This window comes from Macaca mulatta, chromosome 16 (genome assembly GCF_049350105.2).
Source record: "Macaca mulatta isolate MMU2019108-1 chromosome 16, T2T-MMU8v2.0, whole genome shotgun sequence".
NCBI classification, from domain to species: Eukaryota; Metazoa; Chordata; class Mammalia; order Primates; family Cercopithecidae; genus Macaca; species Macaca mulatta.
Genome location: NC_133421.1, coordinates 21,320,091 through 21,336,386, shown reverse-complemented (window position 1 = coordinate 21,336,386; position 16,296 = coordinate 21,320,091). Strand labels below are relative to the sequence as shown.

At 47.4% G+C, this 16,296-nt stretch overlaps 1 protein-coding gene and 1 pseudogene across 9 annotated transcripts in view; both read right to left on the bottom strand.

The window, feature by feature from the left end:
- Positions 1–16,296, bottom strand: part of SPECC1 (sperm antigen with calponin homology and coiled-coil domains 1) — a 310,488-nt gene that overhangs the window by 218,471 nt on the left and 75,721 nt on the right. For all 8 annotated transcript variants that reach the window (XR_013406174.1, XR_013406175.1, XM_028836114.2 and 5 more), the window contains exon 2: positions 1,299–1,466. Coding sequence is in view for 6 of the 8 variants with exons in the window: in XM_028836114.2 (XP_028691947.2) it covers positions 1,299–1,445 (147 nt within the window). In the remaining 2 variants the exon portion in view is untranslated. The remainder of the gene's footprint in view (positions 1–1,298; positions 1,467–16,296) is intronic.
- LOC704429 (small ribosomal subunit protein uS8 pseudogene) lies at positions 14,505–15,036 on the bottom strand (annotated as a pseudogene). The gene has a single exon (XR_003723655.2). The product of XR_003723655.2 is annotated as a small ribosomal subunit protein uS8 pseudogene (transcript).

Sequence of the window (16,296 nt, the reverse complement as noted above, 5' to 3'; positions counted from 1 at the left end):
AAGGGTGATGTCACAAAGGCAGTTAGAGGGGTCCCAGCTGGAGATGAAAATTTGGACGTTATCCATGTAGAGTGTTAAAAGCCATGAGAATGGACCCTGTCACCTGGAACAATGGTTCTCGATGGGGACAGTGCTGTCCCTCAGGGGATGTGTTGAAAATCTGAGGGCACATTTTTTATTGTCACCATGACTGGATGTGTTAGTCCTAAAATGCTCATGACAATCTTACACAAAGAACAGCTCCACGACCCACACACGTTTCACTGAATCCACAGGCACCGACGCAGGTGGAACACCTTTTATTATTATCTGAGCCTAGAGCCTCCCTCCATTTGACTCATAAAAACAATGTGCCCCTTGCCTAGCTCTAAGGTACCCTGAACTTTCCAAGAATACATAAAACAAAGGGAGCTGGCACGATGTTTGGTTCAGAACTTCACCAAGAGTGTCTGCTATTTCAAAACAATCCCGTCACTCCTGCAGCAGCCTTCACCGTAGTTGAGTCATCAACACGACTCAAATCAGTCTGCAGCTCAAATCCATCTGCATTGTAGCTGTCATGCCCATGGTGCTTTAAGGATCATCGCAAGGCCTTCAGCACAGCTGTGCTCAGGCATTGCAGATGGAAATGCATGCTATTTAATACCTCCCTTTCGAATTAGAAGATCGTAATGATTTTTCTAAAGCATTGCACGAGGTAGGTGCTCCTGTCTATGAATTCATCTCAGGGCAGCTAAGGAGGCGCTAGGCGTTGCACAGTGAGAGCCTCTCATGTAAAGAAATGAATGCAGCTAGAAAAGAGATGAGTGCAGGAATGTGTCATGGGCCCACCCAACCTTAAAGACCAAAGGGATGGAGAGAGGAGAAAACCAGAGGAGAACGCACTCCCTGATGAAGGGCGTAATCAACAGTGTCCATGCTGCTGCGGGGTCCAGCAAGAGGGGCTTGAAGAACCACAACCGGATTGTGGGGGGCTGCAAAGATCGTGCATGACCTCGACCCCCATCCAGGGTGGTGCTGGGGGCAAAACTGCCGGGATGTCCATGCAACCCAGGGCAGAGGACCTTAATTACTGTGTTAAACATTTTGCAGACCTCCTTTCTGGACCCTGGGGGGCCCCCACTCCCACGCGCTAGCTCCACTCCTTCATGTCCAGGCATGCTGGTCCTCCTGCGACCCCTCCTTGGGAACCTCCTTCCCTGCCCCCAGAGGCCACTGGTCTGCCTACTGCCCTCTTCAATCCTCCCAACCCAGGGTATCCAGGCGCCCTGCCCGGCCCCGTGCATTTTGGTCCATACCCTGCTGAGTCGGGACTCAAAAGCCAAGGAAGTTGAAGACTTAGAACTCTTCATGCCGGAAGGGGCTGCAGGCAGAGGCCGTGCCCGGTCTGGGCCGTGGCCTCCTGCTCTGATGGCTGGGCTCCAGGGCTTGGCTGCACTCCGCATGTTTGTCTTCGCGGGTCTGTCCTGCAAAACAGCAGAAAAGCAAAGCATGTCTCCATCACTTGAACCAGCGTCATGACATCATCACACTTTACCCCACACAGCACGTCACCGCGGACTATCATAGAGTAGGAGCGCCTATGATTTGGCTGGAAATAGAATATTCCTAAGATGGGTTTATAGGCTTTATACTAGGCTAATTTTTACAACTCCACAACAGCTTTTACCAAACTACTGAAACTTAGCCACATTACTGATGTCCTGACATCACTTTTCAGCAGAATGACCTGACACAGCATTCCACCAAATACCCATCCATACGCTATGTGTCTGTATCTCACACCCAGATAAAACAGGTCAGCCAGAGTCAACACATAAAAAGCCCATAAGCTTTGTGGCTTTAGGGTTGACAAAGGAACAATTTACTTACTTTTAAAATAAACATAAATGAATTACTTGAAAGAATTCACAGAAGCACAAAATGACTTTTTCCATATAAAAATGAGTTTCATATAAAAATGAATGAAGTACATTTTAATTGGTCAGACCCAACCCTGTAGGGCAGAGTGACTGCCCTAACTGCAATATTTTAGGAAAGGAAAATTGTTCAAACCAGCAAGATGCAGCTAAAGACATCAGGGGAAAATCCACACAGAGATGTGGAAGACGGCCCGAGACTGGCCAGCAGGGACCGGCGCTGTGATTCCTTAGCAAGGAGAGGCCCGGCCCATCCCTCACCCTCTCAGAGGCTCTGCTTCTTCCGTCAATAACATAACAGGTCTGGATTAAACACCCTCTCGGCTCTCTTCCAGCCCCAACCCTGACTCCGCCTGTCCCCACGGACTCAGGGTGTGACACAGGGCACCAAAGAACATCAGAAATGCACTTTACAAAACACCCACAAGTGACAACCACTTCCAATGGCCACTCTCACAGGGCACAGGGTAGGAGGCGGGGTCTCATTAACTGCCCCCGGGGGATGGTGGCCAGTGCTAGTATCCCTGGCTGCCTCTCCCCTCACGACCTGTTAGCCAGCCACGAGAAGAACCACAGGCAGCATCCTGCTCAGCCTGCGACGTCGTTTCTCCTGACAATGTCTCTCTGCGAGGCCATCTAGTTCCCAACCCTATTGCAACAGTGACCAGCTGGTGGCGTGTGTCCAGGCATGCACCTGACCGAGCTCACACTGCAGCGCTGACGGCAGCAGCTCTGTGAATGCTGCTACCGGTGGAAACACTCCTTTAAAGGCGGTGTAATTTGTTTTCCATAGTGTTTCCAAGGAAAACTATTAATGATTCAGTTACATAATTAGTTCAGAACCTTATGAGTCTCAGCTTTGTTCCAAGTATCATGATTTTTTAAAATTCTGGATTACGAAAAGCAATTTAATTCTTGTGTATTTTACAGATGTTCGGCACCAGTTATTTTTCTTCTTCAACCCACGATTTTTATTGCTGGTTTCCACAGCAACAATGAAAGAATGCCTAGGTTGAGGCCTATACAGTAACTAATTTCATGAGGACCCCCTCCCAAAATAAAATGAATGAACAGAGCCGGAATGACTCTTGAAGAGAATTACTGATGAATTTTACCAATTACTGCAGAATCAACCAGCAACCTGTCTGACTCATGGAGATGACTTAATAAAATATTTGTTTAATCAAGGCGCCCTTTGTTATGATTAGAATTACTTAGAAATGACTATTACAGGCCAGGCACAGTGGCTCATGCTTGTAATTCCAATATTTGGGGAGGCCAAAGGGGGAGGATCACTTGGTCCAGGAGTTTGAGGCCAGCCTGGGCAACACAGCAAGACTCTGTCTCTACAAAAAATACAAAAATTAGCCAGGCATGATGGTGCACACCTGTAGTCCCAGCTACTTGGGAGGCTGAGCTGGGAAGATGGCATGAGTCCAGGAGGTCGAGGCTGCAGTGAGCTGTGATCATGCCCCTTCACTCCAGCCTGGGTGACAGAGTGAAACCCTCTCTCTAAATAAAAAAATAAATAAAGGACTGGATATTACAGGGCTTACTTTATGAAAACATAGGATGATTTTGCAATCTGACTACATTTTCCAAAACCTGCCCAGGTTACCCCTGAAATGAAATGCCTTTTATTTACTGCCCACCTCCACCACAAAAGAGAAAAATATAGAGATGAAAAGCAGCAGGACGAAGGTAGACGTTTTCCCTGTCAACCTTTTCCCCAACATTTCAGGAGTCTAAGACCTTGGTTAAAGAAAAGAAGGAAAAGCCATCTCAGCCAAAATTCAAGTATTTAAACTTCTCTCTTAATCTCTGGCAACAAATGTGTGGATCCTGTGGATGGTGCCCCTGACGAACATGCAGCCGCCTTTCAGGGGTGGCGGGTGGCCCGCTCTGAGGCAGCGCTCTCCAGGCCCGTGTTTGTTGCATCAGGCCTCTTTCCCGATTCTCTTGGACCCTCTGAATTCAACCCATCTATTCTCACCTGACTGTACCCAGAAAATGCTCCTCATCCATCCCCCTCCTGCCGCCCACACTCCCTTTTCCTGAGCATCTTCGGCTTCACTCCCATCATTGTTTTCCTGGGCTAGGCTTTCTATTTTGTACCCACCCATCAGCCATACACTTCTCCTCAAATCTCATCTTCTCAAACTTAAAATATACAGTATAGGCTGGGAGTGGCTCACGCCTGTAATCCTAGCACTTTAGGAGGCCAAGGTGGGTGGATTGCCTGTGTTCATGAGTTCGAGACCAGCCTAGGCAACACGGGGAGATCCCGTTTCACTAAAAATACAAAAAATTAGCTGAATGGGGTGGCGCACAACTGTAGTCCCAGCTACTCGGGGAACTGAGGCGTGAGAATCGCTTGAACCCAGGAGGCAGAGGTTGTAGTGAACCAAGATTGAGCCACTGTACTCCAGCCTGGGTGACAGAGGGAGACGCCATCTCCAAAAAAAGAGAAAAGAAAAGAAAGAAAGAAAAAGAAAAAAATACACAATATGCTGCCCTCCGTCCACTTGCAGGAAGGACTCCTACTAGAAGGGGAGCAGGTGCACCCCTAGGCCCTCTCCTAGTTTCTTCAGGCTTCCTCCCAATCCACTTCCCACCACTTCTACTACCCTCCTGTCATCCAGCCCCTCGGCCTGGCTCTCTGACCTAGGAAGTCAGTTCATTTACATAAACGCTGTCATGAGCTGAGAGCAGCTATCCTATTTCACTCTGAGCCTGGCAAGGCACTGCTAAATGCTCTATGTGAATGGCTCAGTAACCCTATGAGGTAAGGGTCACCTCCTGCTATGATCTGAATGTTCTCCCAGAATGTACATGTTGGAACCTAATCCCCACTGTGGTATTAGGAGGTAGGGCATCTGGGAGGCACAGCCCTCATCAATGCAATTAGTGCCTGAGGGAGCTTGTTTGCCCCTTCCACCAAGTGAGGGCCCTGCAAGAGAACTCCGTTTATGAACCAGACAGCAGGCCCTTGCCAGACACCAAATCGAGTGGCACCTTGATCTTGGACGACGCAGCCTCCAGAACTGTGAGCAATAAATTTCTGTTGTTTATAAGCCACCCAGTCTACGGTATTTTTCTTATAGCAGCCTGAACAGACTAAGACATCTCCATTTCACAGGTGAGGAAACTTCATTTCCCCAAGACAGGTTAAGCAACTTACCCAAATCTCACAGTTTATCATGGAGCCAAGATTCAAACCCAGTCTAAATTGGTTCCAAAACCTACATGCCTAAACACCAGGGACGGATGGCCTCTCTGAATAATCTTTGCTCCCCGGAGAGCACCAAGGCTGTAGATCAAATGCACCTGGTCCAAATTCAGCTCCACTGTTAACATTGTGAACTCAGCCATGCTTTTTGAACACGATTCTCTACATCTTCACCCAGTAAGATGGAGTTATCAGTGCCAACTTCGTAAAACTGTAATGACGAAAGGAGAACAGGTCCATCGGGTGCCAGGCACACAAAAGGCTGTCGACAACTATGAGCCGCCCTCCGGACAAAAACTGTTGATGGTGTTCAACGGAGCGCTGCTCTGCCTTCTGACTCAGCAGCACACAGTGATGGGTCAGTTAAATGTGTGTTCAGGGCAGGAGGCAGACGGACATACCAGATCCAAGGAACACGCTCTTCTACACAGAAAGACTATTTTCATTTGGAAATGTCAAAGAGAGAAAGAAGCAAGGGAAACGCACCTGCAGGGAAGACACTTCACAGCAATTAAAATTGCCCAGGGTTTAACAAATCCTGGCTGCTGAAAGATAAACACAGGTGGGAATGCCAGCTGAGTAATCGTTTTCTTATGGATGTGAATTAGTCATACAAAATAAACAGGCTCCGGCCAAGTAGAAGACAGTGAAAAAAAGGTTTCTATTATTAATCTCATGATGTCCTAAAATCCTCACGAACACCACAAAGGATCACATCAACCAAGGAATTACAGTTCAATCCAGGACCCCCCTCCCTTGGTGGGGTGGGGGATGTCGTTCCGGGGGTGTTTTCTTTAAATTTTTCCAACATTTTATTTTCTTACCAAGTTTCTCTCCTCTCCAGAATAGTGTAAGGCTTAAACTGCAACTCATAGATTTCACAGTGTAAAGTAGAAGAGAAAGGAGGGAGGGAGAAAAGGAGGGGAGAGGGAACCACTATTTAAGGAATACAATTAGGTGCTGGGCACCAGGGAAAGTCAGAGTCCACACATGTCTCCTGTTCCCTGAAAACACGCTGTTCTGCCACCAAATCGCTGCCTTCAGAGCCTGCATTGGAGGGGTTATCTCGGGCCTCAGCTTCATTATCCTTTTAAGGCAAGAAATAGAAAGGCGATTGGGAAACCATTCTGGATGATCAGAAAATAATGACGAGTCTCCGGGAGTGGGAGAGGGCATTCCGGGCTCGGCGACAAGCACAATAAGCACTGGGAAGCGGAAGGCCAAAGCATTCAAGTCTGAGAACCAACAAAATAAGAATGTGCACATAGCTCAATTGCCAGGGGACTCAGCAGGAAATAGAACGTAAGCGAACCACACATTGAAAATACTGAGCTGGAGCTTTTTGGAACATGGGTCGAATTTGCTCCTGACCTCTTCTACAGTAGTAGTTCTAAGCCCAAGGGGCGCATGGCAATGTGCAGAGGCATTTATGGTGTGATAACTTGGGGTGCTACTGGCAGATCCCAGAGATGCTGCTAGACATCTGTAACCCAAAGGGGAGCCCCACAAGGAAGCATCTGGCCTACAATGTCAGCAGTGCCGCGGCGGAGGGACTTCCGGGGAAGAATGAGAGCCCTCGGACGCTGGCTCCTAGACCAACCGGCACGTGGCGTATCTGGTTAGCCTCCCACCTAACATGGAAACATTAACACTGAAAATCCGGATGGGGCACAGCTGACAGAATCCCAGACTTCAGCAAATGGCCACAGGAAATGCTTCAAAGCTGATTATTTCCCACGGTCTTGAGATGAAAAATCATCCCAATAGCCTCAGATTCCTTCTCGGTAAATAAGGAAAAGAACAGATTTCCATACAGCAGCAGAAAAAAAATTCCAGACTAAAATTCATTGGTCCCATCAGCAGAAGTCACTGGAAAAAAAGAAGTGATAAAAACAAAAACGAAATGGAAAAGAACATTTGTACATCACTAACCACACCACCTCAAACCTGAAAACAATCTTCAATAGCGGAATAAGAAACTATGGACGGCTGCCAGAAGGCGGAGACCCACAAGGAATAGGGTGTAATCTGGAATAAGAAACAGAGGCCGAGGCAGGTCCCAAATATGAAATGCAGACCCGAGAGAGGCTATAATCTGGCAGCTATATTGAGACCAAGAGCTCAGAATCACTGGTCTGCCACATCCTTCTGTCTCCAAAGCTGCCTCAAGCAACCAGCGTCCCAAAGAGCAAAGTGACCACTAATAAGTAGTTATTCCCTTACCTATAACATAGCTTCACATCAAAGGATTAAAGTGAAGGAGCCAAGGCAGTAGGTAAAGGAGATGTAAATAAAATGCTTTAAGAGCCCTTTTTTTTTTTAGGTATAGTGTACAATAGTCTATTGAGAAGTAAACAGAATAAAAACGACAGTATAGGAGGGAACCAGAGACTTTCATATCTATCTGGGTTGCAGCATCTTGAGCCATATTTATCAAGTCCTGGCTCCGGGCCTTTGCACATGCAACTGCCTGTGCCTGGGATGCCAGCTGGGAAGCTGAGGTGAGCTGAGAAAGGAAGTATTTACAAGGGTGTGGGCAGGGCTTGTAATGAAAAGGAGAAGCAAAAGGGTAAGTGCAGCATCCCAGAGCTAGGAAACCTCACACACATCCTCTCCCTCCCTCCAACCTGACAGCCAGTGCTGCCCATAGGCTCAGGGAAGGCATGGGACCTAAGTACAGTGTCTATGGTCGCCTGCCCTGGCGCAGAGCTGGAGGAAGAAGACAGAGAGGTGGAGTGGCAAACAGGAGGCCCAGGATGCCCGGCCAGCTCCCATGGCCCAGCTAACTTCAACACCACCTTCCAAAGTGTGCTCAAGTCTCTCCCCTCCAGAAAATCTTCCCCCAGTCTGACAGAGTCTCATAAGTATGCCTCTCCTTGTTGGTAAGCCCTTCCCAGGGGCAGCCTCCTGGCATCTGCCTGTGTACAGCCAGCCTCAGCCTGGGGCACAGAACAAACCCTGGATAACTAGCTTCAGCCCTGACTTCCCTATTTCTGTCATCGGCACAGCCTTTCCCTTGCTCTTCTAGACTCAAAACCTCAGAGTCATCTTGGACTCCTCTCTAGGGCTCCCATTTCTCAAATTCACGGCTGTCCAGGCCAGCAGATCAGAGGCCTGCAACATTTCCTGTAGGAGCCCTGTCTTTTTCTCCAGCACAGATTGGCATTAAGTCCCTCCTGGGCTCATCCGTTCCACATATTCAAGACAGATTTCTGAAAATTCAGCTGGGGTCAGTCATTTCCTGCTCAAAATCCTGCATTTTATCTTATTTACTCATTTGTTTTTTAAGAGATGGGGTCTTACTCCATTGCCCAAGCTGGAGTGCTGTGGCATGATCACAATTCACTACGGCCTCGACCTCCTGGGCCTCAGAGATCCTCCTGCTTCAGCCTCCCAAGTAGCTGGGACAACAGACGTGTTACCATGTCTGGCTAACTTTTTTTTTTTTTTTTTTGGTAGAGGCGAAATCTCACCTTGTTGCCTAGGCTGGTCTCAAACTCATGGACTCAAGTGATCCTCCCACCTCAGCCTCCCAAAGTGCTGGGATTACTGGCATGAGCCACTGCACTCAGCCCATTTTACTGTATTTTTAAGCTAACATTTAGCAACACCAACTAAGAGCCCGGCACCATGTTTAGCATTTTCCTACATCTTCTTTCATGTTTCTGACCACCCCATCAGATAGCTGCTGTCATCCCCATTTTACAGTTCAGCAACAAGGAAACGTCAAGGAGTTTGCTAACTCCCCCAACGGGGCCCTCAGCAATGTCACTTCAGGCTGTGTGCCTAACCCTGGCCTACTGCTCCCCTTACACACCATCTTAGTCCATTTGGGTTCATATAACAAAAAACCGTAGACTGGGTAATTTATAAACAAGGTGAACTCACTGCTTACAGTTCTGGAGGCTGGGAAGTCCAAGACAAGGCACCAACAGATTGAGTGTCTGGTGAGGGCTCACTCTGCTGCACAGATGGTGCCTTCTTGCTGTGCCTCACATGGCAGAAGGGGCGAGGGAGCTCCTCAAGCCTCTTTTGCACAAGCACAATCCCATTCATGAGGGTGGAGCCCTCATGGCCGCCTTCCCAAAGGCCCCACCTCTTAATCCTATCACATGGGGTTTTAAGTTCCAATAGATAAATTTTGGGGGAATACATCAACATTCAGACAATAGCACCACCAAATTAAATGACAGCTTGCCTGAGCTTGGCTGAGCCACGCTGACCCCTTACTCCGCAGCGTAGCCAAAGAGGACTCTTCTCTGCGCTTCCGATGAAATTTGCGGTTCTCATCCTGGGATATTCACCGATCTGAGGGCCTCCCTGTATGAATGTTTTATCCCCTCCTTTTAAGCTTATGCCAATCAAGACTTTCTTGCAAAATCTTTGTGATACTCCCACCTCTAAACCTCCAGAAAATCATCTCTTCTGGAACTCCTAGGTCCGTGACCACTGCCCACTGCCTCTCACCCAGGTGCTGCAGCCTCCCCTCACCGGCTCTTGGCCTCTGCTCCTGACCACCGGTTAATGCCCATTCAGCAGCCACAGGAGTCTTTTCAAAGCACAAATCATGAACTGTCCACTTAAAAATGGTTAAGATGTTAAATTTCATATTATGTGACTTTTTTTCATTAGAAGTTAAAAAATTAAGACACATACACAAAAATCAGATCACATCGCTCCCTACACAGAACCCCCAGTGGCTTCTCACTGCATTGGGATTGAAAGCCCAAGGTCTTCGTCCCAGCCCCAAGATCCTAGGCAGCCTGGCCCTGCCCACCTTCTCACCTGGCTCTGATCACTCTCCCCAGCTCACCATGCTTCACGTAGGCCGCTCCCAGCTCCAAGCATGAGCGGCTAGTTCCCAAGGAAGAGCTCTGCCCCTGCTGTTCCCTCTGACCAGAACGTTCCCCAGCTCCTCACACAGCGGGCTCCTTTCTCCTCGGTCAGTCTGTGCCTCTAAAGTAGCTCTCCCATCTCACCAAACAGCCCCTGGTTTACTCCTTCAGAGCCTTTATCACCAAACGAAGACTCTCACTGCCATTGATTATCTGCCATTGATTATCTGTCATGGGTTATCTGCCTTCCTGTGCCACTAGGGAAGGTCCGTGATAGCAGGGCCTTACCTCCCTTGTTCACCATCGTGTTCCTGGCACATAGTAGGTGCTCAAAAAATATTAATGAATATTTAATGAATATTTAGATTCTGGCTTTCACTGAAGACATGCATATGGGTGTCTCCCTGCCCCTGCCGCACCAGCCAGGGAGCTCCTACAAAGGTACACAGGTCCCAGCAGGCAGGAGCCACTCGCTAAATAGGTGTTGAATTAATAGGCAAGCACAAAAGAGAACTGGAAGGCAATGACAATCCTTCTCTCATAAGACTTATAAATATCTCTAAACAGTTGAAAAAAAAATAAAGTCTCCAGACTGCTTTCAGGATGAGAGCCCCATGGACATGAACATAGAGCCTTCCAGCACTACTACCTTGAAAACATGTTGATGTGTAAGCATTAGTGTTATAAAACTTAATCTTGTTAACTCACAGTCATGCCTGAGAAATAGTCCTAAATTTATTCCTGAAGGATGACTTTTAAAACTTTTGGTTTACACCTTAGTCTCACAGAAATAGTAAACAACACTTTCCTATGCTATGGTTTCAGATTTAACCAGGCATCTTCACAGAAACATAATAAATGAATTTATGTTAGTAAATGCTTTGTAAAGTGGGAACGGATGGTAACCATAGACTTAGGAACCTGATAATTTAAAGTATCAAGTCTGAGTACCTTATCTTTTATCCAGCCTTTTCTGCTTCTTTGTTCCTAACTTAGGGGCCCCTAAGCCAAGTGGGGATATGGGCACAGCCCTGTGATGTCAGGGGCACAGCTTCCCAGGCAACAGGCAGGCCAGTTCTGTTTCATTCTGTTCTATTTCCTCTAGAAACAATGCAAGAACTGCAGGGCATGCTGCCCCACCCACCCAGCAAAACCCCGTGTGCTCCACCATGCCTCCGTGCATTTGAACGATGAGGACCTGGGAGGGAGGGGACAAATCCTCTTGCCCAGCACTGCTGAGCACAGGTGCAAAAAAAGGACCCTCCGTAGCAAGAGCCCCCACCCACAGGTGGAGAGGTCTGGTCCCTCATCACGTCCACTGCCCCTCCCTCAGCTCACTATACTTCAGTCACTCTGGCCTTCTGACCAGAGGAAGATAAAAGCAAGGAGGAGCCAGCCCGGCTCTGCAAACTCAGGAGAGGCAGGCTACAAATGCCGCATGCCCCTGGTGACACACACTGGCTGTATGGGACCCAACAAGAGAAGCCAGAGGGTGATCTCATAAATCCCCTAGTGGCTTAATTCGATGCACAGAAGCCTTAAGTCGTGAGACGCAGGGTCTCAACTGGACCCAACCACATTGAGTGCTGTGGCCTCGGCATGTGACGAGGCTGGCTGAGGAGGGTCCCTGGCAGTCTGTCTGTCTGTCTGTGGAAGTGAAGGGTCTCCTGGGATAACACTCGGCATGGGGGGAGAGAGAGGAGGTGGGAACAGGGCCATCAAGGCAACATGGAAAGAGCTACTTCCCCAAGAAATTATGAGGTGTCCACCTTACTCATCATGGCCTTCTGGGGCGTGCTGAAGACTTGGCACTATGGCACCTCACAGCCACAGGGCAACGTGGCAGCAGTGGTGCCCAGGGTGGCGGAGGCAGCAGTGGGACCGCGGGCAGCAGAGGCCTTCAGTGCCATGGTCATGATGGCAGCAGCCATCCCAGAAAGTGCCTGGCCAGGTAGAGAAGGGAGAGGTGGCACATCAGCTTAGGCCTATTCATTTGCTTTGCTCCTGGGGACATCAGGAAGAAAGGAAGGGAACACAGAATTTTGCTGGAGCATCTCTAGTCGCAGAGGATGCAGGAACAAAATCTGGACCATCTCTGCATGGACCTAACTCACGCTTGCATCCTGCCGTGGATACCCAGAGTCGTGGTGAATATCCCCTCCGCTGAAGAGGGAAGAACAGGGAACGTCTGTCTCCTCGCACACCCAGTGGGAGTCAGCCATTGTTCAGAGCACCGTGAGTTCTGGATTTCCTTATTGTTGTCAGATAAAGTTAAATCACTGAATGCAGCTGATTTCCTTTTTGTTCTCGCATTCCTGAGATTTTCTTTTCTAACCCACAGGCTTTAGCTATATTCCTGCAGTGCCAGCTGGCTAATGAAAGCAACTGCTGTGCTTTGCAGGGTTAATTTATTCAGTGCCTGGAATATGCCCTATCCTTCGTCAGCATCAATCGCTTCTAGCATTGTGTTTTAAATATACACAGGAACCACAAATATGAGGGATAATTTTGCAGGCTGCTCCTGGGATTACCTTGTCATTACACGTTCCTTGCACAGGAGTAAGTCTACAAGGAACAGCAAGTACAGCAACTGCTATGTGATCTGTTTCCAGAGTGGGGGACAGAAACGGTTACATAACAGCACTTCCGCTGCCCCCTGTGGATGGGCCCTTTATGACACAGACACATCTGACTTTCAAAATGAAGCGAGACAGTTACCCCAGACCCTCAAAGAGCACAACCTGAGCCATGCCATGAAGCCACCTCCACCTCCTCTTTGTTTCAGTGTAAGGCACACGGAGTGCTCAGGCCCCTGCTCCCTTCTGCCCACTCCTGCCAGCCGTCTTGCACTCTGAGCCCAGGCACAGCAAATGACCAGCAGCTGCAGGGATGCTGAGTTCTATCATCCAGCCTCCAGGCCTGCCCAAGGCCACTCTGCGCCCAGAACAGGCTTCCCAGCCCGGACTCCTGCTTTCCACTTACCCTCTACTGTCTGGTAAACCTCAGTTCACAGCTCCTTGTCTGGGGCACAGACATGCTTCCACACCACAGTGTGTCCACAGCACCCTGGACCCAGGCTTATCAGCAGGCCTTACACGAGACGAACACTGCTTCTCTGTGTGACTCCCACCCCCATCTCCTTTGCCCAGACGGTCCCTGAGTGAAGGGCTCTGTCTCATTCCTCTGTGGTTCCACACCTGTGGGCCCAGTGTCTGGTCCACATTAAAGATAGATCATTTACCTAAAGGTGAAACCTGAAACTAGAAAACTTCTAGAAGAAAACAGGAGAAAACTGTTGTGACCTTGAGTAGGGCAAAGATTTCTTAGTTACAACACCAAAAATATGAGCAATAAAATAGGACAAAAAACATAGAAAACCACCTGATTAATGGGATATTGTCAAAATTTAAAACGTACGGTCTTCAGAAGACATTGTCAACAAAATGAAAAGACAAGCCATCGACTGGAAGGGAAATATCTGCAAAACACAAAACTGATAAAGTACTTGAATCTTGAATTATTAAATAATAACCATTTTTGTTATTGTTACTTTTATTTATTATTTATTTATTTATTGGGACGGAGTCTTCCTCTTGTCACCCAGGATGGAGTGCAATGGCAGTGGCGCGGTCTCGGCTCACTGCGACCTCAGCCTCCCGGGTTCAAGCGATTCTCCTGCCTCAATCTCCCGAGTAGCTGGGATTACAGGTGTGCACCACCACGCCCAGCTAATTTTTTATTTTTAGTAGAGACAGGGTTTCACCATGTTGGTCAGGCTGGTCTCAAACTCCTGACCTCAGGTGATCCGCCCGCCTCGGCCTCCCAAAGTGCTGAGATTACAGACATGAGCCATTGTGCCCTGCCTATTTGTTATTTTTGTTAAAAATAACAAAATGATGTCCATATTAACAACAAAGAATAATAATAAAAAGCACAAGGCAATAAAAAATGACCAAAGATTTAAATAAAAACTTCACCAGAGAAGATATTTGGATGGCAAATAAACACATAAAAAAATGCTTGACATCATTAGTCATTAAGAAAATGCAAATGAAGCCATAAGAGCTATCACTACATACCTACTAGAATGGCTAAAAATTTAAAAACAAAACAAAACAATATCAAGTGCTGGCAAAGATATGGAGCAACTGGAACTCTTTTTTTTTTTTTTTGAGACGGAGTCTCGCTCTGTAGCCCAGGCTGGAGTGCAGTGGCCGGATCTCAGCTCACTGCAAGCTCCGCCTCCCGGGTTCACGCCATTCTCCGGCCTCAGCCTCCCGAGTAGCTGGGACTACAGGCACCCGCCACCTCGCCCCGCTAGTTTTTTGTATTTCTTAGTAGAGACGGGGTTTCACCGTGTTATCCAGGATGGTCTCGATCTCCTGACCTCGTGATCCACCCGTCTCGGCCTCCCAAAGTGCTGGGATTACAGGCTTGAGCCACCGCGCCCGGCCGCAACTGGAACTCTAATACACTGCTGGTAGAAATGCAAAATGGTACAGCCACTTTGCAGTGCCGAAGTTTCTTTTTTTTTTTTTTTTTTTTTTTTTTTAAGTCCATGAGGCATTTTATTTGTAAATGTATGTATTACATCCCTAGAAAAAGAATCCCAGGATTTTCCCTCCTGTGTGTTTTTGTCTTGCTTCTTCATGGTCCATGATGCCAGCTGAGGTTGTCAGTACAATGAAACCAAACTGGCGGGATGGAAGCAGGTTATTCTGCCATTTTTCTAGATCTTTGAGTTGCACATCAAATCTGGGGCTGATCACTCCACACTTGTTTAGCCTGCCTGTAAGGTTCACAACAATTTTCCCAGCTCTGTGATCATCAATGATTTCAAATTCGCCAATGTAACCATGCTTCATCATCACAGTGAGAAACCGGACGATGACTTTGGAGCACGGCCTAATAAGAACCTGGCGTTTGCCTCTCTTTTCGGCATTGTTGGTGCTCTTGAGAGCATCAGCCAGGACATTCATGCGCACCATTGTGGCTTAGATTGCAGGACTGCGCCGATGGCAGACGGATGAAATTGGAGCTCTCAGAGAGTGCTCAGTGCCGAAGTTTCTTAAAAATTAAACATATACAATCCACTAATCCCACTCTTCAGTATTTATCCAAGAGAAATAAAAATTTGTGTTCACACAAACATCTGTAATGCTAATGTTCATGGCAGCTGGATTCGTAACAGCAAAAGCCAAGCAACCTAACTCTCCCTCAACAGTGAGTGGATAAATAAACTGATGCATCCCCATGTTAGATTAGTACTCAGCAATAGAATGAACTCAGCAATAAAAGTGAATGAATAGCACACACACAAAAAGGATATATTTCAAATGCACTATGCTAAGTGAAAAAAGCCTAAACTCAAAAGCCTACTTACTATCTACACAAATCTTATCCATCTTTAAGTCCCAGATCAAATGTTATTTCTCCCTTGTAGTCTTATCTGCCATCTCCCCACACCTACAAAAAGACCAACGTGATTTGGTGTTGCTCTAAATTCCAAACATTTTGTCCATGTCCTCTCTTGTATGACTGTATATGCCAGTTACCATGTCTCTCTAACTAACTGGAAGCGCCAACTATGATTCACCTTTGCATTTAAAAGCAAAGGCAGATCAGCGGCCTCACCAGCAGCTGGCCGGCATTCAGACTCCTTCTGCTGTGCCTGCTGCCTAGCATCTGGATCGATGCCTTGCATATGGGAAGTGTTCAGAAATTTTCTGTTTGATGAATTAACAAAAAATTAAATGTCCCAGGTGACCTGTGTCAGATATAGTTGGTGTGGTCAGCACTCAGAAAGAATAATACAGCCCAGGAGTCTGGACGAGATGGTCTCTTAATACTATTTTAGATGAATGAATGAATGAACACCAAAGGACAGAGCAACCAGTGCTAGAAAGAAGCCCACTAACAGGCTATGGTGTGTGAGCACAGTGGGTGCTAGAGGGGAAAGTGGTATCTCAGTGAGACCCTAGTCATGGGCTGAACTGTGTCCCTCCCCGCCACCCCCTTCCTATGTTGAAGCCCTAATCCCTAATGTCTCAGAATGTAACTGTATTTGGAGAGAGGGTCTTTAAAGTGGTAATTAAGGTCATATGGGTGGGCCCTAATCCAATATTACTAGTGTCCATTTAAGAAAAGATTAGGACACAGGCACACACAGAGGGATAACCGTGTGAAGATACAAGGTGAATATATATATATATATATATATATATATATTTTTTTTTTTTTTTGAGACAGGATCTTGCTCTGTTGCCAAGGCTGGAGAGCAGTGGCATGATCATAGCTCACTGAAGCCTCAAAC